Genomic DNA, 26,379 nt, shown 5'->3' on the forward strand with positions numbered 1-26,379 from the left:
TCCACTGATGGCCTCACCCAAGTCCTGCAGTTCCTGGCTCTGTTTTTCCAGGAGGTCTTCCATGCGTTCACGATGGAGTGCATCCTGCTTTTCTTTTTCTGCTCTTAAAACCTAAGACACAGAGTAAAATGCTCTCATTTCTACACATCTGCTGAAAGCACCACCATGAGAAGCACCAATTGTACAAGTGAGAGCCTCCTTCACTCACACACATTTCCCAAGCCCTTACTTTGCACCAAGCACTGTTCTACAAGCAACATGCAAGCTATCACTTTTATTTGCATTATATTCTGCTGTGAAAATTCTATACTATCTCTATTTAGATCCTTCTACGAAATGAATCTTGTCAATGATGAGTTCAGTTTTGGACATGCACCAAATGGATTTCTGGGTAGAAAAGGTAAGGACTGATTTGAATTCTCTGTTGTCAGCACATTGCTCTCAAAGATATCCTTGGCTATGTTAATGTATCAGCTTCTAAGAAAGTGTTTTCTTTAATGGAGCAGGAAAGCTCTTTGCAGGAAGGGGAGGTATCTAACTTTGTGCTCAGATTACAGAAGGCACCGATGTTTGTTGATTAAATGAATGAAATAATAAAATTAACTGCCAGGGTGTTTTTAGACCCATGGAGATAACATAAAAGAACAAATATCACTTGAGCAAAAAACTGGCTGTTCTGGTGAAGGGCCAGGCAGATTTGTACAGAACAGAGAAATCATTCTGGGAGAGTCCTGGACCATCTTTAACTACAGGAAGGCCATTTAGACTATATATTTTTTAAATTAATAATTAATTATTTTATTTGTTGTCTGCGTTGGGTCTTCGTTGCTGCGCACGGGCTTTCTCTAGTTGCAACGAGCGGGGGTTACTCTTTGTGGTGCGCGGGCTTCTCATTGTGGTGGCTTCTCTTTGTTGCAGAGCACAGGCTCTAGGCACACAGGCTTCAGTAGTTGTGGCATGCGGGCTCCGTAGCTGTGGCCTGCGGGCTCTAGAGCGCAGGCTCAGTAGTTGTGGTGCACAGGCTTAGTTGCTCCGAGGCATGTGGGATCTTCCCGGACCAGGGCTCAAACCCGTGTCCCCTGCATTGGCAGGCGGATTCTCAACCACTGCGCCACCAGGGAAGCCAATTTAGACTAATTTTATTTAACCTACTGATAATTCTGAGGTCAATATCCTGCTAGCTCTTCTCTTTCCATACTTTATTTTTCTTGTTACTTTTCATTTTGCTTTTAAATAAGTTTCTCTTGACCACAAAGGTAATATATTCTCATGGTGGAGAATTTGGAAATTATAGAACAGCATAAAGAACAAAATTTAAACTATCCACAATCCCAACTTCCAGAGATAATCACACTGCTAGCTATTCTCTTAAAAATCGTTCTATGTGTATTTATTTTACATCATTAATAGCATTCACTATAGAGAGTTCTATATTCTGCTTTTTTTCCCACTTAGCACTTCGTTGTAAGCATTTCTGATGTTATCAACTATGCTTTAAAATCGCACATTATCATATGTCTTATCGTTTGAGTGTGTGCCAGTTGTCTTGAGTGAGCAGGAAATTTCTTGTTATTCGCCGTTGTTGGTTCAACAGACCTGGTTTTTCATTTCCAAGGACTCCATTTCCTGGAGGAACTTGTCTGTTAGTTCCTTAACCTTCTCAGAATAGTTCATGTCCTTTAGTCGAAGTTGATACTCATTCTCCATTCTTAACTCTTCCACACGAGTCTTCAGCTCCAACATAACCTGAACCTTTGGGAGAAGGACGCAGAATCAACAACAATCACAGTGCGGGTGAATCAGACTATTTAAACCCGTGGCCTTGAGCTCTCTGAGACCTACAGCTCTGCTCAGGCTCCAACGCATGTGTCATCTTTCTGCACAGGGCACACAGACCAGACACTAGGAGAAATAGGAGCTTCTTCCTCTACCCTCAAAACGTGTCATCAGTGAGCTCCACTGTGCAACAGGCAGCATGCTAATAACTCACATCTCCTTCGGCTATGCTTAGATGTCACCTCAGTGAGGTCTACACAGACCACATGACTTAATCCTGCTTCCTTCCCCTTCCCATTCCCGGCACCTCTGACTCCCCCCATCCCCTTACTCTGCTCTACTTTTTTATTATTCCCTTAAATCTTGGCACTTTTAAATGTTACTTATTATTTTAGGGTCTTTTGTTTTCATCCCCCACTAGAATTTAATCTCAAGAAGGCTGAGATCTCTGTTGGTTTTGTATGCTGATGTACCCCAAGTACCTAGAACGGTGCCGGACACAGAGTAGGCACTCGAAAAATATTTGTTGAATCATGATTCCCGACCCCATGGAACTTACAGTCTACTGAGACAGCCAAGGAGACATAACATTACCAATTGTGATAAGTGCCCAAAGCCAGGGAGTGTGCATGCAGGCTAGGGTAGAGAAGGACTGAGGGCGGATGCACTGGTTGGGGGGTCTGCATAGTTCAGTGGGGGACGGTAAGGGCCTGACCAGAGGTGGGGAGCAGAGCAGAAGGGAAAGATTCCAGAGAAAGAGATTTTAGGGAACGTGGTGCCTGATGGGTTGTGGGGTGAAGTGAGAGGACTGTGGATGGAGACCGTCTCCCCGGCCCAGACAATTCCCTGAGGGTCGCATTGGCCTGTCTTGCTTCACTGCTTTATCCTGGGAGCCCAGCACAGGACCGGCACTAAACAAATATGTATCAGATGAATACATGGCCCTGGGGGCCCGCCGCGGACGAGTGGGACACATTTTGGTGGGAATGACCTGGTTCTGACATGTTGCATTGGAGGCACCTGCTCATTGCCCTTCTCCGTCCTTCTCCACATTGCTGCTACACAGCAGTCTCTTCAGACACAAATCTACTGAGTCATCCCCTAACTTAGATCATCAGTGGGGCCTTAGGAAGCATTTCCAAAGTCTAAAACATGGTGTAAAAGGCCCCTCACTATCTCTCTGTTTCACCTCCAACGCTTCTCTCCGGCATCCCCTCTACTCTCCAGCCCCACCAGCTAGGAGCATCCTCCCCAGAGCATCCCCCCTCGTCCGTTTGCACACACTCATTCCTCGGGGTGGAAGGCCCTTTGCAACTTGTTCTGGAGGCTCCATTCAAGGCTCACTTCCCCTGGCACCAGCTGGCCTGGGTCAGGGTCCCTTCCCTGTGTTCCCACAGCACAGTTCCTTCATAACACTCATTACACACTTGGTTCCCTTTTAAAATTTTACCTGTACTTCTTCCCATGATATAAGCTCCAGGACCATCTATGTCTTTCATTTCTGTAATCCCAGACCTAGTACAGTGTCTGGTACATAGCACATCTTTCTGCAAATACTAGTTAGGTGCATGAATAAATGAATGACTGAATGAGTGGGTAAATCACGATAGTTACGTAGAATGTCATAGAACGTAAAGAAAAAGAGAGAGCTGGGAATTCTGGGCAATGTGGCTTTTAAGGCCAGTTGAAGGAAGAGCCAGGAAGGGAGCTGGGGAGGAACAGTCCGAGAGGCACACAGGCAATGATGTGGTGTGGTCTCCTGGAGCCCGAGAGGAAATTTCAAGAAGTGAGCAGAACATACACTAGTCACTTCCAGCTTGGCAGCCATGCTGTCAGGCCTAGCTGGGGGCTGGGGGCTGAGGTCAGGAGTCAGCCCAGACACCTCAGGCTTTTGGTGCAGCCTGGCGTCTCCTACTTGGTGTCTTCCCCTCCCCTCTGAGAAGAAGAGAGAAAATAGAGAAGAAGGAAGAGGAGGAGACACATTTGCCTGCAGGAGGTCAGACTCTTAACTCTCACAGCCTCTTCCTCAGCCTTTCCTCCCACTTCCCTTTCCTGCGGAAAGTTCCAGGGAGCTCTAGGAGGGCTCTCCAGCAATCGCCAGGGGCCTATCATCCTGCTCTGGGGCCATTGTGGTCCTGTTGGTTTCGCTTGTCTCTGTCCCTCACTTGGAGTTTTTTTTTTTTGCGGTACGCGGGCCTCTCACTGTTGTGGCCTCTCCCGTTGCGGAGCACAGGCTCCAGACGCGCAGGCTCAGCGGCCATGGCTCACGGGCCCAGCCGCTCCGCGGCATGTGGGATCTTCCCAGACCGGGGCACGAACCCGTGTCCCCTGCATCGGCAGGCGGACCCTCAATCACTGCGCCACCAGGGAAACCCCTCTGTCCCTCACTTGACTGTGAGTTTCCTGATCACAGGGCCCATCCTGTCTTCTCCCACATGCATCCACAGTGACCAGCAAACAGTAGGTACTCAATGAATGCACTTTAAACTCTGGCTGAACAGCAGTGAGCTCGCAGCTGTGCACCCTCTGTGAGCCCCGTGAGGTTACCACCCAGTCGGTTTCTCCCTCGGGGAGCGCAGCACTCAGAGCGCTCAAGACACATCTTAACGGACTGTTAGCTGCATCAACAGGAGGGCAGGTGCTCTGAGGTCACGATTAGGAGAGTGCGCTCCAGATGAAGTCTGGATTGGAACTCTGGGCCTACTCCTAATTAGCTCAGTGACTTTGGACACGTCACCCAACCTCTCCAAAACCGTTTTTTGAAACGTGGGGAAAACAACAGTATCTTCTCCATAGAGATATTGGGAGATTTAAATGAGAAAATACTTATAAAGTAATTATCACAGTGTCTGCTTCATGGCTAACCTAAAAAAAAGTTGGTGATTGGTTATTATTATTATTATTATTTTTTAAATTAATTAATTAATTATTTATTTATTTTTGGCTGTGTTGGCTCTTCGTTTCTGTGCGAGGGCTTTCTCTAGTTGTGGCAAGTGGGGGCCATTCCTCATCGTGGTGCGCGGGCCTCTCACTATTGCGGCCTATCCCGTTGCGGAGCACAGGCTCCAGACGTGCAGGCTCAGTAATTGTGACTCACGGGGCTAGTTGCTCCGCGGCATGTGGGATCTTTCCAGACCAGGACTCGAACCCGTGTTCTCTGCATTGGCAGGCGGATTCTTAACCACTGCGCCACCAGGGAAGCCCTGGTGGTTGGTTATTATTACTGTTATTGTTTTATTATTGAGAGGAGTGGGTTTCAGGACTGTTTTATAAATATCTTTGTTTTTTTTTTAAAGAAGTTTCCAGATACCAGCAGTTATTAAGTTTCACAGATACAACTGGAATATACAAGTTTGTCACTTTAATTTTGTAAATATTTATCGGAAATATTTCTGTAAATATTTATTTACGCCTTGCGCGAGCTGGAAACTGCTGGTCCTACAAGTAAATTATATGTCGTGGTTCCTGCCCTCAAAGAGTAGGAGAGGAAAGATAGGTCACAGGCTAGAAGTAGAGCTCAGCATAAGTCAAGACGATCACGTGGCAGAAGGACAGGTGGGGTGGGGAGGACACAGAATGCAGCAGTGGTGGTGTGGGCGAGCATGTACAGGGAGCTGTGGGGGTCTGTGCTGGGCACAGGGGAAGCCGGGCTAGAGAAGGGCTCTATGCCGGTCCCAGGACTTTGGATGCAGCCTGGTACGGAATTTCCATGTCCCTCTTCACTAGATCCAATTCTTACCTTCTCTTCCATGTCCGTCTTGGTAACCAGCACCTCTTCAGCGAAGCCCACCTCCCTCTGTCGCCTGATTCCCGGACCATCCTTATCAAAGACCTTCCAGGTGAACAGGCAGCCATCCTCGGCGACGCTCAGCAGGAACTGGTCATCAAAGGTGAGCGACATCTGAGGAGACAGAGCATGGACAGGAGGCTTTCGCAGGCCGTGGAGAGCAGGACTGAGCCAGCTGTTGTGCAAGCCCTCCCTCCGTGCCAGCCTGGGTACAGCCTCCTGGGGAGGAAGACTCTATCTTAGAAAAGACATGAGACAAGAACCCTCACGGGCTTCTGGGAATGAATAAAAGAATAAGACTATGTATATGTTCTCTGTGGATTTGGAATCTTTAGAGTCAATTATTATGTACACTATATAAGAACTCTCAAAACTTAGCAGTAAAAAACCCCGATAATCCAACTAGAAAGTGGGCAAAAGACACAGAGACATTTCACTGGAGAAGTTATACAAATGGCAAATAAGCACATGAAAAGATGTTCAACATTACTAGCCATTAGGGAAATGTGAATTAAGACTATGATGAGATGTCACTATACACCTATTAGAACAGCTAAAATAAAAAATAGTGATAATACCAAATGCTGGCAATGATGCAGAGAAACTGGATCTCTCATGCATTGCTGGTAGGAATGGAAAACAGCTTGGTAGTTTCTTAAAAAACTAAATAAACACACTTGTAATATATGATCCAGCAACAGTATTCCTGGGCATTTACCCCAGAGAAATGAAAACATGTCAACATAAAAGCCAGTACATAATTGTTCATAGCAGTTTTATTTGTAATAGCCCAAAACTGGGGAAAAAAAAAATCAAATATCCCACAAGAGGTAGATGGTTAAACAAATCACGGTACATCCTTACCATGGAATTCTACTCAGCAAAAATGGAATAAAGTACTGATACATGAAATAATTTGCATGGAGCTCAGGGTATTATGCTAAGTGAAAAAAGCTCCTCTCGGGGCTTCCCTGGTGGTGCAGTGGTTGAGAGTCCGCCTGCCGATGCAGGGGACACGGGTTCGTGCCCCGGTCCGGGAGGATCCCACATGCCGCGGAGCAGCTAGGCTCGTGAGCCATGGCCGCTGGGCCTGCGCGTCCGGAGCCTGTGCTCCGCAACGGGAGAGGCCACAACAGTGAGAGGCCCGCGTCCCGCAAAAAAAAAAAAAAAAAAAAAAGCTCCTCTCAAATGGTCACATACTGTATGATTATTTATATAAAATTCTCAAGATGTCAAAATTATAGAAATGGAAAGCAAATTAGTGGTTGCTGAGGACTAGGTATGGTGTTGGGTGACTATGAAGGGTAGCACGAGGAAGCTGCTGTGGCGCAGGAATAGTTCTGTGTCTTGCGTGCAGTGGTGGTTACACACATTTATGCATCTATGTGCAAAAATGATACAGAACCCCACACATGATGTACCTGTGTCAATTTTCTGGTCTGACACTGTACAGTAGTTATATTAGATGTAACTATTGGGGGAAATTGGGTGAAGGGCACACAGGACCTTGATGCTATCTTACAGATTTCCTACGAATCTATAATTACTTCAAAATAAAAAGTGAAAAGTAAAGAATCAACTATGGAAACTGTCCTCTCACAGTCACCAATATGTGTCAAGAACCTTAAAAATGGCAATGCTCTTTCCCTCAGGATTCGCTCTCTGCCTAGGCATTTAGCCTTAGAAAATAATCAGAGATGCTCAGAGAAATCTATAGGCTAGGATATTCATAAGTTCATGATAATTTAAATGCCCAGTTGTAAGAGAAGAGTTAAATAATTTACGTTCCATCATTGTGATAGGATATTTGAATAGCTACTAAAATCATGCTTTTGAGGAATATTTAATCATACAAAAAATGCTTACAAGAGCATAAATTTAAAAAAAGCAGCCTACAAGAGCATACGTACAGTATGGTCTTAATTTATTTAAAGCATATGCACAAAAAAGTAGAAGAAAATGCATCACTATATTAATGATAATGCTATTATGAGGATTTTTATTCCTAAAATAAACATGTATTGCTTTTATAATCAGAAAAGTAAACATCTTATCCACAAAACTTAGTAGCTCTGAAGCAAAAGGGGGGAATATGTGATAGTAATTTACTTTGGACCCAAGACTCATGCTCAGTATAGGAATGTTCCAGTTTATAATGAAAAAGCCTTTCCTAGTAAAGATGGTGTCTGCAGGCAAGCCGGTATAGAGTTTGGGACATAATTCAAAACCTCAGGTGTTGGTACTGTTCAGTTGGGGATAAGAGAGGCGAGGAGGGAGAGAAAACATATTTTCCCAGTGCCTGTTCTTCAGGAGCCCATGTGTACATAGACACTGCTTTTTTACAAGGGGGAATGGAAGGACAATTTACAAATGTGTGCTCATACTATGACCCCCAGGGACGGGTGGGGGCTCATCTCCTGGGCCATGACTCCTTTTAGTCCAGAGTGACTCTGTGGAGGGCGAGGAGACCTGTGAGCCTTTAGTAGCCAACACTCGGCAGCTGGGACATGAGGGCACTGGCTGTGGTCAGGGGGCCTATAACATCTCTCAAATGGCCCATAATTATGCAAAATGTTATGATGAACAATCTTGTACCTCAATCTTTAGGTGCATCTCTGATTACCTCCTAGAACAAATTCGTGGGAGTAGTTTAAACAAAGAGTATTAAGAGCCAATAAATGTTTATTGAACATTTGGCTGGAGGAATAAATAAAGGGAGAGAAAAGATGCTGGGAGATTGAAGGGATAAAGGTGGTATGTGGAGGGCAGGACCAGGTGGATCTATTGAGAGCTGGATCTGGGACTGGGCCCTAGGGGAAACGGTTGCCCTCACCTTGGTGATAGGACCGCAATGGGCCTGGTACTCGTTGAATTGTTTCTGCAGAGGCAGCGGGTACTTCATTGCACGAATGGTTCCCACCGAGGTGCCCACAAACAACATGTGCCCGGAATGGGAGGTGACGATGGCTGTGTAGGTTACACCAAATGCTGACATCTCTCGAAGGACCTGGAACACAGCCAGCTCTGTTCAGGGTGAGGGGCTGAGCCGTGTACCCACTGTCCCCACGTCATTCTCCTCCTTGCTTCTAATAGCAACATTAGGGCAAGTTCTGGATTTTAAAATGTGTTTTTTCCATTTGTTTTAGCATCTGGCATACCGTCCAGCACATAAGGGGCACAAACTAAATACTTCTTGGCTGCGTGACCGATGAGTAAGCAGCTCAAGGAGTTAGGAATCATACTAAAAAAGGGAAACCTTCATAAAGCATGTGCCAAGCAGTGTTCTATGGCTTTTACAGGTTGTAACTCATCCAGTCCTCACAAAAACCCTTTAAAGACGGTGAAACAGTCACAGAGATACTAGGGAAGTTGCCTCAACTCAACCACCTCTTAGGTAGCAGTCAGGCTCCCAGGACTATGCTCTTGACTGCTATTCTAACCATGTATCTCAAACTAAGAATGGGATGTGGATCATCAATTTATTTAGCAAACATTTATTAATGTCCATTATATACACAAAAAACTATTCTATCAGGGAATTCATTCATTACTTTGCTCTTTAATTCACTCATCAACCCACCCACCCATCTAGCCACCAAATATTTACTGAATGTGTGCTGTGGGCCATGCACTGTGCTAGCTAGTAGGGATACCAAGAGGTGTGAACCATGGCCCTGCCCTAAAGGAGCTTTGTCCTGGTGCAGCACTGTGGAAGCCACCACAGAGTCAGGACCAAGCTACTTGGGGGCACACTGGAGAGACACCCTACTCTCAGCTGGGCTTGTGGAGAAGGACACAGCCACAGTTGCAGGAAGTATCTTTGCTGAGCTCTTCTCTCCTCCCTCAACTATTTGGAGCCAACGTGCTAATTCTAAAATTTCAGAGTAGTTTGGGGATTTCCAAACAAATATGGTAGCAAGCTTAGGTGATAACAATAACTAGAGTTCTGTTTTTACCCCACGAAAGCATGTGCAGATCAAGGGTTAGAGCACAGTTTAGAGATGCTGCTGACCTCCATCCCTGGAGGGTAGGAGAGAAGTTACAGACAGCAAGCAAAGTAGAAATGGAAAAGGGCCTCACAATTTAACCCAGTCAGTTGGACGCTGGGCAGGAAATTCCAGGAGTAACAATTACTGAGCTAACCCTATAGGAATGAGGAGCCAGGTGTTATCCCATGAAGAAGGGACGCTGTTCTCACAGGCCCCCTTTCCATCCCTTTCTGCTGTAAACACAGGAGGCTGTCTTCTGCAAATCAGGGCAGCAGCCCAGAGGAGGGACAGGGGCAGACTTACTGAAGAATCTGCTATCTCCTTGAGAGTCTGGTCTGATCCAACAGCAAAGATGATTTTGCCATCAGGGGAGATGGCAACACAGTTGTAACTGCAGGACTTGAGCACACATTCTGTCTCTCTCTTTCCTGTGGACAGATTCCATTCATATACAGCACCATCTGTGCCACAAGAAATCAGTTTGCTATCATCTGTATTCCATGCAATTGAACGAATCTATGGGGGATGAAGACATACCCAATTAGGAGTGTACACACACACACACACACACACACACACACACACACACACACACACGCCTTTCACGGAAAGGAGGATAACTTTTTAAAAAATTTTTTTAAATTATTATTTTTAACATCTTTATTGGAGTATAATTGCTTTACAATGGTATGTTAGTTTCTGCTGTATAACAAAGTGAATCAGTTATACATATACATATGTTCCCATATCTCTTCCCTCTTGCATCTCCCTCCCTCCCACCCTCCCTATCCCACCTCTCCAGGCGGTCACAAAGCACCGAGCTGATCTCCCTGTGCTATGCAGCTGCTTCCCACTAGCTATCTACTTTACATTTGGTAGTGTATATATGTCCATGCCTCTCTCTCACTTTGTCACAGCTTACCCTTCCCCCTCCCCATATCCTTAAGTCCATTCTCTAGTAGGTCTGTATTCCTGTCTTACCCCTAGGTTCTTCATGACATTTTTTTTTCTTAAATTCCATATATATGTGTTAGCATATGGTATTTATCTTTCTCTTTCTGACTTACTTCACTCTGTATGACAGACTCTAGGTCTATCCACCTCATTACAAATAGCTCAATTTCATTTCTTTTTATGGCTGAGTAATATTCCATTGTATATATGTGCCACATCTTCTTTATCCATTCATCCGATGATGAACACTTAGGTTGTTTCCATCTCCGGGCTATTGTAAATAGAGCTACAATGAACATTTTGGTACATGACTCTTTTAGAATTATGGTTTTCTCAGGGTATATGCCCAGTAGTGGGATTGCTGGGTCATATGGTAGTTCTATTTGTAGTTTTTTAAGGAACCTCCATACTGTTCTCCACAGTGGCTGTATCAATTCACATTCCCACCAGCAGTGCAAGAGTGTTCCCTTTTCTCCATACCCTCTCCAGCATTTACTGTTTCTAGATTTTTTGATGATGGCCATTCTGACTGGTGTGAGATAATATCTCATTGTAGTTTTGATTTGCATTTCTCTAATGATTAATGATGTTGAGCATCCTTTCATGTGTTTGTTGGCAATCTGTATATCTTCTTTGGAGAAATGTCTGTTTAGGTCTTCTGCCCATTTTTGGATTGGGTTGTTTGCTTTGTTATTGAGCTGCATGAGCTGCTTATAAATTTTGGAGATTAATCCTTTGTCAGTTGCTTCATCTGTAAATATTTTCTCCCATTCTGAGGGTTGTCTTTTGGTCTTGTTTATGGTTTCCTTTGCTGTGCAAAAGCTTTGAAGTTTCATTAGGTCCCATTTGTTTATTTTTGTTTTTATTTCCATTTCCCTAGGAGGTGGGTCAAAAAGGACCTTGCTGTGATTTATGTCATAGAGTGTTCTGCCTATGTTTTCCTCTAAGAGTTTGATAGTTTCTGGCCTTACATTTAGGTCTTTAATCCATTTTGAGCTTATTTTTGTGTATGGTGTTAGGGAGTGTTCTTATCTCATTCTTTTACATGTACCTGTCCAGTTTTCCCAGCACCACTTATTGAAGAGGCTGTCCTTTCTCCACTGTATATTCCTGCCTCCTTTATCAAAGATAAGGTGACCATATGTGTGTGGGTTTATCTCTGGGCTTTCTATCCTGTTCCACTGATCTATCTTTCTGTTTTTGTGCCAGTACCAGTACTGTCTTGATTACTATAGCTTTGTAGTATGTCTGAAGGAGGATAACTTCTTACATGTTCCACTAGACTGAGGCAGAATGTCCTTTCCTGGTACATGCCCTTCAGTAAACACTAATCATAGCTTTGTGGGAAAGTTAACATTCTATTTTCTCATATGCTTGCAAAATACTGAAGATGAAACATTCCCATTTCCATTTCACTTTATGAGTGTAAAGACGGCATCATAATAGCTCCTCTAACGCTACAATCAATCATTGCTATGTTTTACAAAACCTTTTTATTTTGAAATAATTATCGATTCACAGGGAGTTGCACAATTCGCACAGAGAGAGGGTTCTTCCAGATGGCAGAGTAAGTACCTCAGCTGACCTACCCCCTACACAATAAGGTAACTGTTAAAAACGATAAAAACAGTTATTTAAAGTCTTTGGAAATTGTCCTAAGGGCATGCAGCAAATGTAGAAACATTCGTTCAGGAAAATCTCCTCAATCTCAGTAGGAACAGAGACTGTGGCATATGAGCCATAATCGGCTCCTTTACCCTCTTCAGCTTCAAACACTTTATTCCTGTGTGCTCTGGGCAGGTGTGGCTCCCTTTCCCCCTGGATCTCAGTCTTTGGGGCTCCCTTTCCCCCTGGATCTCAGTCTTTGGCTATGGTTTCACCCTGGGAAACCTGCTGGTGTTTCTTATCCCCACCTAGAAGCTCTATTCCAGGCAGGCGTGGCCAAGAAGACCTCATCTTCCTTCCCCCAGCCAATTCCCACCTGCTGGTGGAAGCCCTACTCCAAGTGCAGAAGCACGAGAGTACCGGTGCCCTGACTGCCCTGCCCCAGCTAACTCATAGGGTGAGGGTTCCGCACCATGAGGGGGGAGCTGAAAAGATGAGGGATTCCACCCCCTTTCCACCTGCAAGTGCCACTCACGGACTAGGGATGTCACTCTTGGAAAAGAAGGTCCCTACCCCTGGCTCTGGTGCAGTGGAGCAGGGGTTCTTCCCAGAGGGAAGTCAGCCATAAGACAAAGAGCCCTACAGCTCTGCCTGAGGAGACTGACTTATTTGGAACAGAGCATGGAGAATTCCATCCACGGGCATCATCTAAATCAATGGAGATCTAGGTGGAGGGCGATTAAGAGAAGGCTGGTAACTCCTTGATATAAGCAAGATGGCAGAACAACAGAACTGTAATAGAGAGGACAAGGGAAAGAGACAGTCAGGAGAGCCCTTCTGGGATCATAGACAACTCTGGGGATCGGGAAGGCTGTATGTACGTGCAAGGCTGCACCCACTCAAGAGCAATCAGAGCAGGATATGGGGAACACTTGAAAGTATCTCCTAAGCTGCACAATGACTCATTAACACAGGGCGGAAGCATCACAGGCACAAGGGGTTTAAACACATCTGACCAAACACTAACTGAATACTAAGCTCCTGACCCAGGGGCATTTCCCAGGAAGTCAGGCTTAGAAATAAAACCATGCTTATATCTGGCAGCCTGGAAGGCTGTGTGCATGGCTAAGGCTGCACCCTCTCAGGTACAATCAGAGAGGGAATCTCCAAACTGCTAGTCTCTGGCTAAACATGGAGCAAAAGCATAAACTCAATGAACTGTGACAGCAGCCTCCAAGCCAAACACAAATCCAACAGTAAAGGGTGAAAATCTAACTGGCTAAGGGGCCTTAAGCACCACCTTAGGTCAACCCAGGGGCAAGCCCTAGGTAGCCAGGCTAAAAGATCAAAGTAGAAAAACATCCGAGCAGAGACATCCGAGGCTGCCCACTATAGGAGAAAAAAAAGATTTCTCAGAATTAGTTCAGCCAAGTTGCTAAACAAAACAACCAAATAAAAACTTTCTAGCCTTTTCCCCTTTTCGTATTTGTAACTCCATTCTCCAATAGAGAGAGACTGGCTCCCATGAACTCCAATGCGTTAATGGATTTTCTCAATCTCCTTATAAGTAACAAACCTGCTGACCCACTGGTTACCTCTTTGGGTGTTCCCATGACTACAGTCCTGTCAGCCACATCTCAGTCCTAGCTCTACCATGTCTCAGTCCTAGCTCTACCTCTTAAATTGCATTTTCTAATTGTTTTCTACTATCATGTAAAAATGCACTTAAATATAGTTATTTCTAACAATATTCTTAGATTCACTAATTTTAATAGTTTATCTGCAAATTCTCTGAATTTTCAACATACCCGATTATGTCTGTGGTGATAGTTTTATTTCATCCTGTCCAACCTTCATGCCTTTTATTTTGCTATGGCCTGAATGTCTGTGTCTCTCGCTACCTCCTCACCCCAAAATTCATATTTTGAAATCCTGACCCTCAAAGATGATGGTATTAGGAGCTGGGGCCTTGGGGGGGTGATTAGGTCCTCAGTGCTTCCCTCATGAGCCCTTATAAAAGAGGCTCCAGAGAGCTAGCTCGCCCCTTCCACCATGTGAGGATACAAGAAGTCTGCAGCCAGGAAAGAGGGCCCTCTCCTGACCATGCTGGCACCTTGATCTTGGACTTCCCACACTCCAAATTGTGAGGAAAATTTTCTGTTGTTTATAAGCTATCTAGTCTATGCTATTTTGTTACGGCAGCCCCGTGGACTAATGCATAGTTCAGTTCCTTGCCTTATTGCACTGGATAGGACTCAGTAGAAGGCTCACAGAAGGCATCAGGTTTTGTCCTCTATCTCAAAGGGAATGCTTTCATAATTTCATAATCAAGTGTGCTGTTTGTTGTAGGTTTTCTGTGTCTTTATTTTTCTCCAGGCTGCACTTTTTTTTTTTTACTATTTATTTATTTATTTGGTTGCACTGGGTCTTAGTTGTGGCAGGTGGGCTCCTTAGTTGCAGCACGTGGGCTCTTTGGTTGCAGAAGGCAGGCTCCTTAGTTGTGGCCTGCAGGCTCCTTAGTTGTGGCATGTGAACTCGTAGTTGTGGCATGCATGTGGGATCTAGTTCCCTGACCGGGGATCAAACCCAGGCCCCCTGCATTGGGAGCGCAGAGTATTACCCACTGCGCCACAAGGGAAGTCCCTGTAAATGTCTTATATAAGATTTTTAGGGACTTCCCTGGTGGTCCAGTGGTTGAGAATCTGCCTTTCAATGCAGGGGACATGGCTCGAACCCTGGTCAGGGAACTAATATCCCACATGCCTCAGGGCAAAAAGCCTGCGCTCTCTAGAGCCCACGTGCCACAACTAGAGAGCCCGTGTGCCGCTACTGAGCCTGTGAACTCTGAAGCCCACACGCCACAACTAGAGAGAAGCCTGCACGCCACAACAAAGAGCCCGCATGCTGCAACGAAGATCCGCGTGCCACAGCTAAAGACCTGGTGCAGCCAAATAAAATATTTTTTAAAAGTACCTAAATTTTTTTTATAATATAATAAGTTCCCCATTATTTTTAGTTTCTTTTTTAAAATCATGAATGCATGTTAATGGTATAGATTTTTATTATATCTGGATTTATAGAGATAAGCATATGCTTTTTTATCCTTACTATGTTAATGTGGTATTCACTAATTGATTTCAAAATCTAAAATAACTTTGCATTCCTGGAATAAATCAACATGGTCATGCTGTATTTTCCTTTTAATATATTGCTTGATTGGTTTGATAATAATTTAGGTAGGACTTTTTATGTTCATACAAAAGACTGGCTTATTGTTTTCCTTTCTTGTGATGTCTTTGACAGGTATCACAATTATGCTGACCTCCTAGAACAATGTTGGAAGTATTTGCTTTTTTTTTTTTTAATTCTCTAGAAGAGTTTTTTCAAGATTAGTGTCATGTTTTCCTTAAAACTTGATATACTTCTCCAGTGATAGTTTTCTTTGTCAGAAGGTTTTAAATTACAGATTCAATTTTTCTAGGAATTTGTCAGTTCGTCTATGTATTCACATTTACTTGCATAAAGTTGTTCATAATATCTTCTTATGATCTTTTTTAATGTCTATAGGACCTGTACTGATATCCCCTTTTCATTCCTCACATTGGTTACTTATATCTTCTCTCTATCTTCTTTTCCCCTTAATCAGCTATGCTAAAGGTTTGTTCATTTTGAGTTTTCAAAAAATCAAGTTTTGTCATGTACCACAATGTTCATTGCAGGTCTATTTACAATAGTCAGGACATGGAAGCAACCTAAGTGTCCAATGACAGATGAATGGATAAAGAAGATGTGGCACATATATACAATGGAATATTACTCAGCCATAAAAAGAAACAAAATTGAGTTAGTTGTAGTGAGGTAGATGGACCTAGAGTCTGTCATACAGAGTGAAGTAAGTCAGAAAGAGAAAAACAAATACTGTATGCTAACACATATATATGGAATCTAAAAAAAAAAAAAAGGTTCTGAAGAACGTAGGGGCAGGACAGGCATAAAAACTCAGACATAGAGAATGGACTTGAGGACATGGGGAGGGGGAAGGGTAAGCTGGGAAGAAGTGAGAGTGGCATGGACATATATATACTACCAAATGTAAAATAGATAGCTAGTGGGAAGCAGCCGTATAGCACAGGGAGATCAGCTCAGTGCTCTCTGACCACCTAGAGGGGTGGAATAGGGAGGGTGGGAGGGGAGACGCAAAAGGGAGGGGATATGGGGATGTATGTATATGTATAGGTGATTCACTTTGTTATACAGCAGAAACTAACACACCATTGTAAAGCAATTATACTCCAATAAAGATGTTAAAAAGATAAAAATTTTTTAAAAAATCAAGTTTTGGCTTTGATGATCTTCTATTGTGTGAACGTTCTCTGTTTCATTAACTCCTGCTCTTATCCTGATGATGTCCTTTCTTTTGTTTTCTTTGAATTAATTTGCTGTTCTATTTCTAATTTATTGAGCTGGATGGTTATATCACTGATTTTCATCTTTTTCACTTTTCCCATACATGTATTTAATGTCATAAATTTCCCTGTATGCATGGCTTTAGCTTCATGCTCCATCTATATTTTCTTTTGTTTTTGTTTTTTCTTGCAGTATCACACATGTAAGCGTAACATATATCCCTGGTTGGAGACAAGTGTTATAAATTCTTGTAAAGTGATGAAACATGGCTGCTCTCCTGGGTTGGTGAGGCAGGGCCTCCTATGGGGGTGTGCATGGTCCTGGAAAGAGCATCACATTCACCTGGTGTGCTTTCCTCCGCATCTCCACAGTCACACTGTTGGAGCTGAGGAAACGCAGCAACTCTCAGTACTGCTTGTGCTTAACAGCACTTTTGCTTGTGACCTGTTAATTGCTAAACTCAGTGGTCAGTTTTTAGTATTCACAGCCCACTCTCTGACATTTAATACCACTGACTACTTTATCCTTTTGGAAACCAGTTCCCTGGCTTCTTTGATACAATTCCTCGATTCCAGGTTCTCTTTGTACTTCATTTGCAGTCTCTCTCTTCTTTACCAGTCCCTTGGTCACTCATCTCCTGCCCAAGATCTCAGATTCCGCATGAGCCCTTGGTGATCTAATCTATGCCTCTGACTTCTACTGACTACCACCTAATCCCCTGAATTGGAATTTTTAGCCTTGACTTCTTTCTGACCTCTGCACTCATATATCACACTCCTGGACACATCAAACATAACGTGTCCAAAATGGAGCTTAATATCTTTTTTCTCTCTGTCCCTACTACTAAAGCCATGGCTTAGTTCCTAGCTCCTTTTTCACCCTCATTTCCTAGCTGATCTCCTTCACTCCAACTTCCCTCCCCTCTAATCCATCCTCAGTACTGTTTGGAGAATTATCTTTCTGATACCATTACTTCCTTTCTTAAATCCTTCCGATTGTTTCTCATCACCTACAGACTAATGTTCAATTCCTTGGCATGGCGTACACACTCCATGGTGCAGCAGACTTCTCCAGCTCCTCCTTCTATCACTCCTTAAATGTGTCCTATAAACCACAAACCACCATCCTATTCTATACTCCCATTCCTTCATCTGCAACACATCCTGCTGCTTAGAATGCTTTTCTTTTTCCATTGCTTGTTCTCTCCAAATTCATCTGCTGACTTCTTACCCTTTCAATCTTTAGTCTCTCCCTTTTCTGCATGCTCCATATCTACTTTATCTTTAGGAACTACTGGTTTTCCTTCCTAAATATCTTTTGAATCCATCCACTTCTTCCTATTGGTACCACCTCCATCCTGGTCTAAAATACTAATCATTCATCATGTAGATAACAATCTCCTTACCATTTCCACTCTCGTCCTTTTCAATACAATCTTCATTCTGCAGCCAAAGTAATGTTTTAAAATGCAAATATGGTCATATCATTTCTTGTCCTAAAACTCTTCAATGATTTCATGGAACAGGAAGGATAAAGTATAAAATCCTTAAAAGGCCTACAAGGTTCCATGAACTTGGGTCGCTGCTAACCTCACCAATCTCAGTTTCATTCCTGATACCTTCAGTCTCACAGACGGTTCCTCCTATACCCTTAGAAATCTCCCATCTCAGGGTCTTTGTTTATTTATTTATTTTTGGCTGCTTTGAGTCTTTGTTGCTGAACATTGGCTTTTCTCTGGCTGCAGTGAGAGGAGGCTACTCTTGGTTGCGGTGCGTGGGCTTCTCATTGTGGTGGCTTCTCTTGTTGCGGAGCATGGGCTCTAGGCACACAGGCTCAGTAGTTGTGGTGTGCAGGCTTCAGTAGTTGTGGCACGTGGGCTCAGTAGTTGTGGCTCACGGCCTCTAGAGCACAGGCTCAGTAGCTGTGGCACACGGGCTTAGTTGCACTGCGGCATTTGGGATCTTCCTGGACCAGGGCTTGAACCTGTGTCCCCTGCATTGGCAGGTGGATTCTTAACACTGTGCCACCAGGGAAGCCCAGGGTCTTTGGATCTCCATCTGCAATGATTTTCCCCACCAGCTCTGTCTGATTAATTCCGAGCCACTCCTTAGGACCAAGCCTTCGTGAACATCCCAATTTCCCTCATGATGCCCACTCCTCACCACTTCCTCTCATAACAACCCATATTTTTCTTTCACTGAGTTTACTACAGTTAGTACTTAAATCTGTCTGTGCATTTGTTTTATTGTCATTTCCCCCAACTAGACAGGGACCTTCGAGGGAAAGGAATCACTTCTCTTTTGTTCACTTATACCCCATTGGCTAGCATGATGCTTGGCTCTGAGTCCTTGTTTCCTTGGACACTGTCCACTCACTTACCTTCCCTGTGTGTCCTTTCAGATTCGAGATGTTCTCCAGGCTGGTGGCGGAAAAAATGTGAATCACATTCCCATTGACTGCAGCAAACAGGTGACCTCCATTGCTAAAGCAACACTACCAGGAAATACAGGAAGAGAGCAAGAATGAAAGACAGTAGTCTATCTGAAGGTTACAGTTGAGTTCAGGGTGAAACCATACGTAGGATTGGGAATCAGGGGAAGGTGCAAATAGGACTGAGAAGTGCTGACATCTTCACTTTCACTATTCCTGTAGCTCATATTGGCCAAGATGCTGACCCTACCATGTGCACGAATCATGAAGGTGCTTGGGTCAGAGAATAGAACACTCATTTTGTCTGCAGAAGAAGTTTCAGAACAGGGGAGCAATTCCTCAAATCACTGTCTTGATTCCACAAGTCATCTCAGGGGGAAATCTGATGGGCTATTGTCTCTCCCTGTTGCTCATTTTCCCTGGCGCCTCCCAATCGCCAAACTCGCCTTCCCAGCTGTGACTCCGATTCTGTGATAACTTTCTTTTTAATGCTTTTAAAACATATATGACTCCACAGTCACAGAGTGGACTGATCACAGGTGAGATCTCACATGGTTTGGTTCAGTGATATATTTTGGTGGGCATAAAAGAAAGAGGATAGAACCAACATACTCAATAAGTTTGGTGGGAGAAATGGATTTCTTTTTAAGCCACCAGAATTCTCTAAGACAGTCTTCGGTCCTACCTCCCCAGTTGTGCTAGTTCTTGATATTTCAACTCTGGCTTTCTAAGAAACTGGACCTTTACCTCCGGTAGTTCTTACCTCTTTGCACCCTCTGACAGAGTATTCTTTGAAAGAACGTATATCATCAATGAGTAGGTTCATAAGGCGTAGTTTGTCAGCAAACCCTACTACGACGTAGTGTCCAGACGGGTGAAGGCTGATTGCATAAGCTTCTTCTTGGTATTCCTTAAATAGTTCCTGGGTGCTGTGAAAAAGATAAGTTATTGAATATAAGTCTAGCCCACTGAGTCCCTCAAGTCCTCCATTGTATCTGGTACATATTTTTATCCTAGCGTTTGAGATACTTTATTACTTGCAATTATTGGTGCCTCTTTTTCTAGGTTTTGGTTACTTGAGGGTGGTGTCCAGCAATCAGTATGGCAAGTAAAGGGACTGAATACGGCATTGTCTAGACATGTTGAAGGCACAGCTCCATTTAGATTTCTAAATCAGAAGTATTGCACAATTTTTTTTCCAGCAGCCCCAGCAGCTATATACAAGAGCAAAGAAGTTACGTCATGGGGCCAATCTAGGCTGGAGATTCTCAAGGAAGCTGTGCCAGGAGGATAAAATCACTGGGAGCTGAAGGTGGTTGGGGCAGTGATCTGGATTCAAAGGGCGAATCAATGGTCTGGAGAGCTCCGTGGGGCAAAAAGCAGGTCTAGTGGGGGTGAGGGGATAGGAAAGCTAGAAGGACACAGGAGGGTATGTAAGGACGGGAGATATTGGGATGTTTCTTTATGTCCCACGTGCCAAGCATGGTGTCTGGCACGTAGCAAGCACTGAATAAAGTATAAAGTGATTTTCTAGCTCATGCAAGAGTGAAAAGTAAAGAGAATAAGGTAGTATGACTGACTTGATTAAAAAAAAAACTTTTCCAACTGAAAGCTTCTAAGTAATTAAAATTTCAAACCTCTAATTAAAATAATTTGCATGGAAAATTTAACAACTGAAATCGTGCATATCACAGTAGCAAAGCCTTTCACTCCTTACTTTGATTCGTAATTCCAGATGCGAACAGACCGGTCCACAGAGCAGGTGGCAATGAGGGGTTTGCGGATGCAAGTAGCTAGACCAGTGATGGATGCTGAGTGCAACGGGTACATCAGATACTCAAAGTGGGCAGGCTCCCCCTGGAGAAATCACACAGAATGAGATGGGGCAGAGGAAGGAAAAGGCTGGTAATGCACTCCAGCTCTCATCACTACTTATGGACGTTAATTAGCCCAGATGCACAGAAATCAGGCTGTGGGCAAACTGCTTTAACATTATGCATATTTTCCTATACCATTATTATTTTAAAACATCATTTTAATGGCAATAAAGTATTTTATTCTATGAATATACCAGAATTTAATTTATCTATCCTTCTACTATAGGAATATTTAAGTGGTCTCTGATTTTTGTTAGTTAGGGGTAACACTAGACTAAATATTCTTACATGTAACTCTGTGTTCCTCTCTGATTACTTCCTTAGATACTGCAGGGTAAGTGCCTGACATTAAGCTTTTGAGTCTCAAGGCATCTATTTCAAAGGACATCCATCTTGAATAAACATATTGCCAGTTGTATGACACAGCTACCAGCCAAATAATCTGCCAAAGAATTAAGCCGTCCCCACCCTTGAAGACCCCTTTTGCAGAAAGTCCTGGATAACTTAAATAACTGACTTCTTGAGTGACCCCACTTTTCTCTTCCTGTGGCCTAATTCTCACTCTCGTGGCTAAATGACCATTAAATCAATAGTGAACTCGCAAAACCCTAGACACCCCACCTTCAAACCTTAATAAATGCAGAGCCCCAGGTCCACCTCTCTCTTTAACCATGTCCTCACTGTGTGGCCCTTGGGCTTGCTCTGTACCCTCCAGGACCTGTGAGTAAGAAATCTTGTTCCTCAAAGTTCCCTGATGGTTTTTGATGAAGTACATCCCACAATCACAATAAGAACCAAAGGGCCAGTCAGGCCACAGCATTGGCCCTGGTTGGGGGAGTGTATGTGGGGCCTTTGCTAGGAGTAATACAGCCCCTGGGTAGTGCCTCCGGCATTCCTAGCTGATGGCATCACCACCAATAGGTTGGGACCCACACAACAGATGTATTTCTAGAAGTGGAATACAGGGCAAAATGGTGTGAATGATTTTCAAGATCTTAATGAGAACTCCCAAATTTCTCTGCAGAGAGACTATGTTACTCCACAAGCAGCAGCAAGGAGAGTTGGGTGAATGATTTTAAGTTAAAATTTATCCTAGTGCACTGCTTGTGTAGATTCCAGGTGTCTGTCATCAGAGACATTACACCTGGGACACCTGAATGAGGCGTGATGACTGGGGAGTTTAATGAGGTGTACATTGTTCACAAGCCAAGGCAAAGGCTGAGCTGGCAATCCCCTCAAATTCAGACGCTTCCCTTCTCTACTGTGGCAGAAAGAGGTGCTGGGCTGGGGTGGGGGTAGGCACAGATTATTCCCATTCTTCTCCATCTGCTTCCCCTTCTTTCTCCAATATCTTCAATCTTGCTGTCTCTACTAGCACATTTCTACTAGCTTTTTTTTTTTTTCCCCCTGAAGGATGAGCAAGAACTAATGTGGGGAAGGGGACAATATAAGAGTGCCCCAGGCAGAGGTAGGAGCATACTGAAGCCTTTTGGCAGAGGGAACATGCAGACTCATGGTGATCAGAAAGGCCTGTCCTATCAGGTGGAATGATGGGATGGGGCTGCGGAGGGCAGCCTGGGCCAGACATTGCCCAGCCCTGTGCACCCAGTTCAGTTCTTCTCAGAGCATCAGGAAACCCATGAAGGATCGCAGCTGTGATGACGGTGGAGGTGGTGGAGGATGTGTATTTTGTGATAACCGCATCTGGGATTTGAAAAGATCACTCTGGCAGCCAAACAGAATATAATTCAGGGGCTGGAGGGCAGAGTGTACATGCAGAGACAAGCAGGAAACTGTTCCAGCCTGGGAGAGAGAGTGGAAACACTCCCCTCCACAGAAGGTCCCACTCTCTGGTCTAGTTCTCTCCTCCCCACACAGCCTTCCTTCTGAGAGGCCCTGCCCACCAGCAGGGAGAGAAGCTCTATGCAATGAGCTCACCCCTCTACACAGAGAAAGTGGACAGACTGGAGATCCAGCCATCAAATTAGTCCTTTCTGAGTCCTTGTGAATGAAGTGTCCCCAGGTGAAATGATAAAAATGTCTTAGTTTGGGGTATACAACATAATGACTTATATATTAGCCAACAAACTTTTAAGTACACTCAAATTCCTGTTATGTTAAAACAAAAGCAATTCTCTCTTTTCTGCCATGTCTCTGCACCTCATTCTATGAGGCCAGTATTACCTGGATACCAGAAGCAGATAAAGGCATCACAAGAAAACTACAGAGCAACATCCATTATGAATGTAATTTATTTTTGAATTTTATTTTATTTTTTTATACAGCAGGTTCTTATTAGTTATCCATTTTATGCATATTAGTGTATACATGTCAATCCCAATCTCCCAATTCATCCCACCAGCACCCCCCGCCCCCCACCACTTTCCCTCCTTGGTGTCCATATGTTTGTTCTCTACATCTGTGTCTCAATTTCTGCCCTGCAAACAGGTTTATCTATACCATTTTTCTAGGTTCCACATATATGTGTTAATATACGATATTTGTTTTTCTGATTTACTTCACTCTGTATGACAGTCTCTAGATCCACCCACATCTGTACAAATGACCCAATTTCGTTCCTTTTTATGGCTGAGTAATATTGCATTGTATATATGTACCACATCTTCTTTATCTATTCGTCTGTTGATGGGCATTTAGGTTGCTTCCATGTCCTGGCTATTGTAAATACTGCTGCAATGAACATTGGGGTGCATGTGTCTTTTTGAATTATGGTTTTCTCTGGGTATATGCCCAGTAGTGGGATTGCTGGGTCATATGGTAATTCTATTTTTAGTTTTTTAAGGAACCTCCATACTGTTCTCCGTAGTGGCTGTATCAATTTACATTCCCACCAACAATGCAAGACGGTTCCCTGTTCTCCACATCCTCTCCAGCATTTGTTGTTTGTGATTTTCTGATGATGCCCAATCCAACTGGTGTGAGGTGATACCTCATTGTAGTTTTGATTTGCATTTCTCTAATAATTAGTGATGTTGAGCATCTTTTCATGAGCTTCTCGGTCATCTGTATGTCTTCTTTGGAGAAATGTCTATTTAGGTCTTCTGCCCATTTTTGGATTGGGTTGTTTGTTTTTTCAATATTGAGCTTCATGAGCTATTTATATATTTTGGAGGTTAATCCTTTGTCTATTGATTTGTTGGCAAATATTTTCTCCCATTCTGAGGGTTGTCTTTTCGTCTTGTTTGTAGTTTCCTTTGCTGTGCAAAAACTTTTAAGTTTCATTAGATCCCATTTGTTTATTTTTGTTTTTACTTCCATTACTCGAGGAGGTGGATCAAAAAAATCTTGATTTATGTCAATCACAAAAATGTGATTTATGTCAAAACGTGTTCTTCCTATGTTTTCCTCGAAAAGTTTTATATGTCTGGCCTTACATTTAGGTCTCTAATCCAATTTGAGTTTATTTTTGTGTATGGTGTTAGGGAGTGTTCTAATTTCATTCTTTTACATGTAGCTGTCCAGTTTTCCCAGCACCACTTATTGAAGACACCGTCTTTTCTCCATTGTATATCCTCGCCTCCTTTGTCATAGATTAGTTGACCATGGGTGTGTGGGTTTATCTCTGGGCTTTGTATACTGTTCCATTGATCTATATTTCTGTTTTTGTGCCAGTACCATACTGTCTTGATTACTGTAGCTTTGTAGTATAGCCTGAAGTCAGGGAGTCTGATTCCTCCAGCACTGCTTTTTTCCCTCAAGAGTGCTTTGGCTATTCGGGGTCTTTTTTGTCTCCATACAAATTTTAAGATTTTTTGTTCTAGTTCTGTAAAAAATGCCATTGGTAATTTGATAGGGATTGCATAGAATCTGTAGATTGCTTTGGGTAGTATAGTCATTTTCACAATATTGATTCTTCCAATCAAAGAACATGGTATATCTCTCCATCTGTTGGTATCATCTTTAATTTCTTTCATCAGTGTCTTATAGTTTTCTGCATACAGTTCTTTTGTCTCCCTAGGTAGGTTTATTCCTAGGTATTTTATTCTTTTTGTTGCAATGGTAAATGGGAGTGTTTCCTTAATTTATTTTTCATCATTAGTGTATAGGAATGCAAGAGATTTCTGTGCATTAATTTTGCATCCGGTAACTTTACCAAATTCATTGGTCAGCTCTAGTAGTTTTCTGGTGGCACCTTTAGGATTCTCTACATATAGTATCATGTCACCTGCAAACAGTGACAGTATTACTTCTTCTTTTCCAATTTGGATTCTTTTTATTTCTTTTCTTCTCTGATTGCCGTGGCTAGGACTTCCAAAACTATGTTGAATAATAGCAGTGAGAGTGGACATCCTTGTCTTGTTCCTGATCTTAGAGGAAATGCTTTCAGTTTTTCACCACTGAGAATGATGTTTGCTGTGGGTTTGTCATATGTGGCCTTTATTATGTTGAGGTAGGTTCCCTCTATGACCACTTTCTTGAGAGTTTTTATCATAACTGGGTGTTGAATTTTGTCTAAAGCTTTTTCTGCATCTATTGAGATGATCATATGGTTTTTATTCTTCAATTTGTTAATATGGTGTATCACATTGATTGATTTGCATATATTGAAGAATCCTTGCATCCCTGGGATAAACCCCACTTGATCATGGTGTATGATCCTTTTAATGTGTTGTTGGATTCTGTTTGCTAGTATTTTGTTGAGGATTTTTGCATCTATGTTTATCAGTGATATTGGTCTGTAATTTTCTTTTTTTGTAGTATCTTTGTCTGGTTTTGTTATCAGCCTGATTGTAGCCTCATAGAATGAGTTTGGGAGTATTCCTTCCTTGCAATTTTTTGGAAGAGTTTGAGAAGGATGGGTGTTAGCTCTTCTCTAAATGTTTGATAGAATTCACCTGTGAAGCCATCTGGTCCTGAACTTTTGTTTGTTGGAAGATTTTTAATCACAGTTTCAATTTCAGTACTTGTGATTGGTCTGTTCACATTTTCTATTTCTTCCTGTTTCAGTCTCAGAAGGTTATAACTTTCAAAGAATTTGTCCATGTCTTCCAGGTTGTCCATTTTATTGGCATAGAGTTGCTTGTAGTAGTTTCTTAGGATGCTTTGTATTTCTGCAGTGTCTGTTGTAACTTCTCCTTTTTCATTTCGAATTTTATTGATTTGAGTCCTCTTCCTCTTTTTTGGATGAGTCTGGCTGATGGTTTTTCAATTTTGTTTATCTTCTCAAAAACCAACTTTTAGTTTTATTGATCTTTGCTATTGTTTTCTTTGTTTCTATTTCATGTATTTCTGCTCTGATCTTTATGATTTCTTTCCTTCTACTAATTTCGGGTTTTGTTTGTTCTTCTTTCTCTAGCTCCTTTAGGTGTAAGGTTAGATTGTTTATTTGAGATGTTTGTTGTATCCTGAGGTAGGATTGTATTGCTATAAACCTCCCTCTTAGAACTGCTTTTGCTGCATCCCATAGGTTTTGGATCACGTGTTTTCATTGTCATTTGTCTCTAGGTATTTTTTGATTTCCTCTGATTTCTTCAGTGATCTCTTGGTTATTTACTAACATACTGTTTAGCCTCCATGTGTTTGTGTTTTTTAT

The 26,379-nt window shown here is 42.9% G+C and overlaps 1 protein-coding gene across 1 annotated transcript in view; it reads right to left on the reverse strand.

Annotated features, from left to right (window-relative positions):
- The window catches only part of CFAP57 (cilia and flagella associated protein 57), a 77,067-nt gene that overhangs the window by 31,085 nt on the left and 19,603 nt on the right, over positions 1–26,379 (reverse strand). The window contains exons 7-14 of the mRNA XM_033836622.2: positions 20,666–20,805; positions 19,712–19,877; positions 18,898–19,011; positions 9,856–10,068; positions 8,397–8,570; positions 5,516–5,677; positions 1,597–1,752; positions 18–111 (exon numbers count right to left, since the gene is read on the reverse strand). Of these exons, the coding sequence (XP_033692513.1) occupies positions 18–111; positions 1,597–1,752; positions 5,516–5,677; positions 8,397–8,570; positions 9,856–10,068; positions 18,898–19,011; positions 19,712–19,877; positions 20,666–20,805 (1,219 nt within the window). The remainder of the gene's footprint in view (positions 1–17; positions 112–1,596; positions 1,753–5,515; positions 5,678–8,396; positions 8,571–9,855; positions 10,069–18,897; positions 19,012–19,711; positions 19,878–20,665; positions 20,806–26,379) is intronic.

Source organism: Tursiops truncatus, chromosome 1, assembly GCF_011762595.2.
Source record: "Tursiops truncatus isolate mTurTru1 chromosome 1, mTurTru1.mat.Y, whole genome shotgun sequence".
In the NCBI taxonomy this organism is placed as follows: domain Eukaryota; kingdom Metazoa; phylum Chordata; class Mammalia; order Artiodactyla; family Delphinidae; genus Tursiops; species Tursiops truncatus.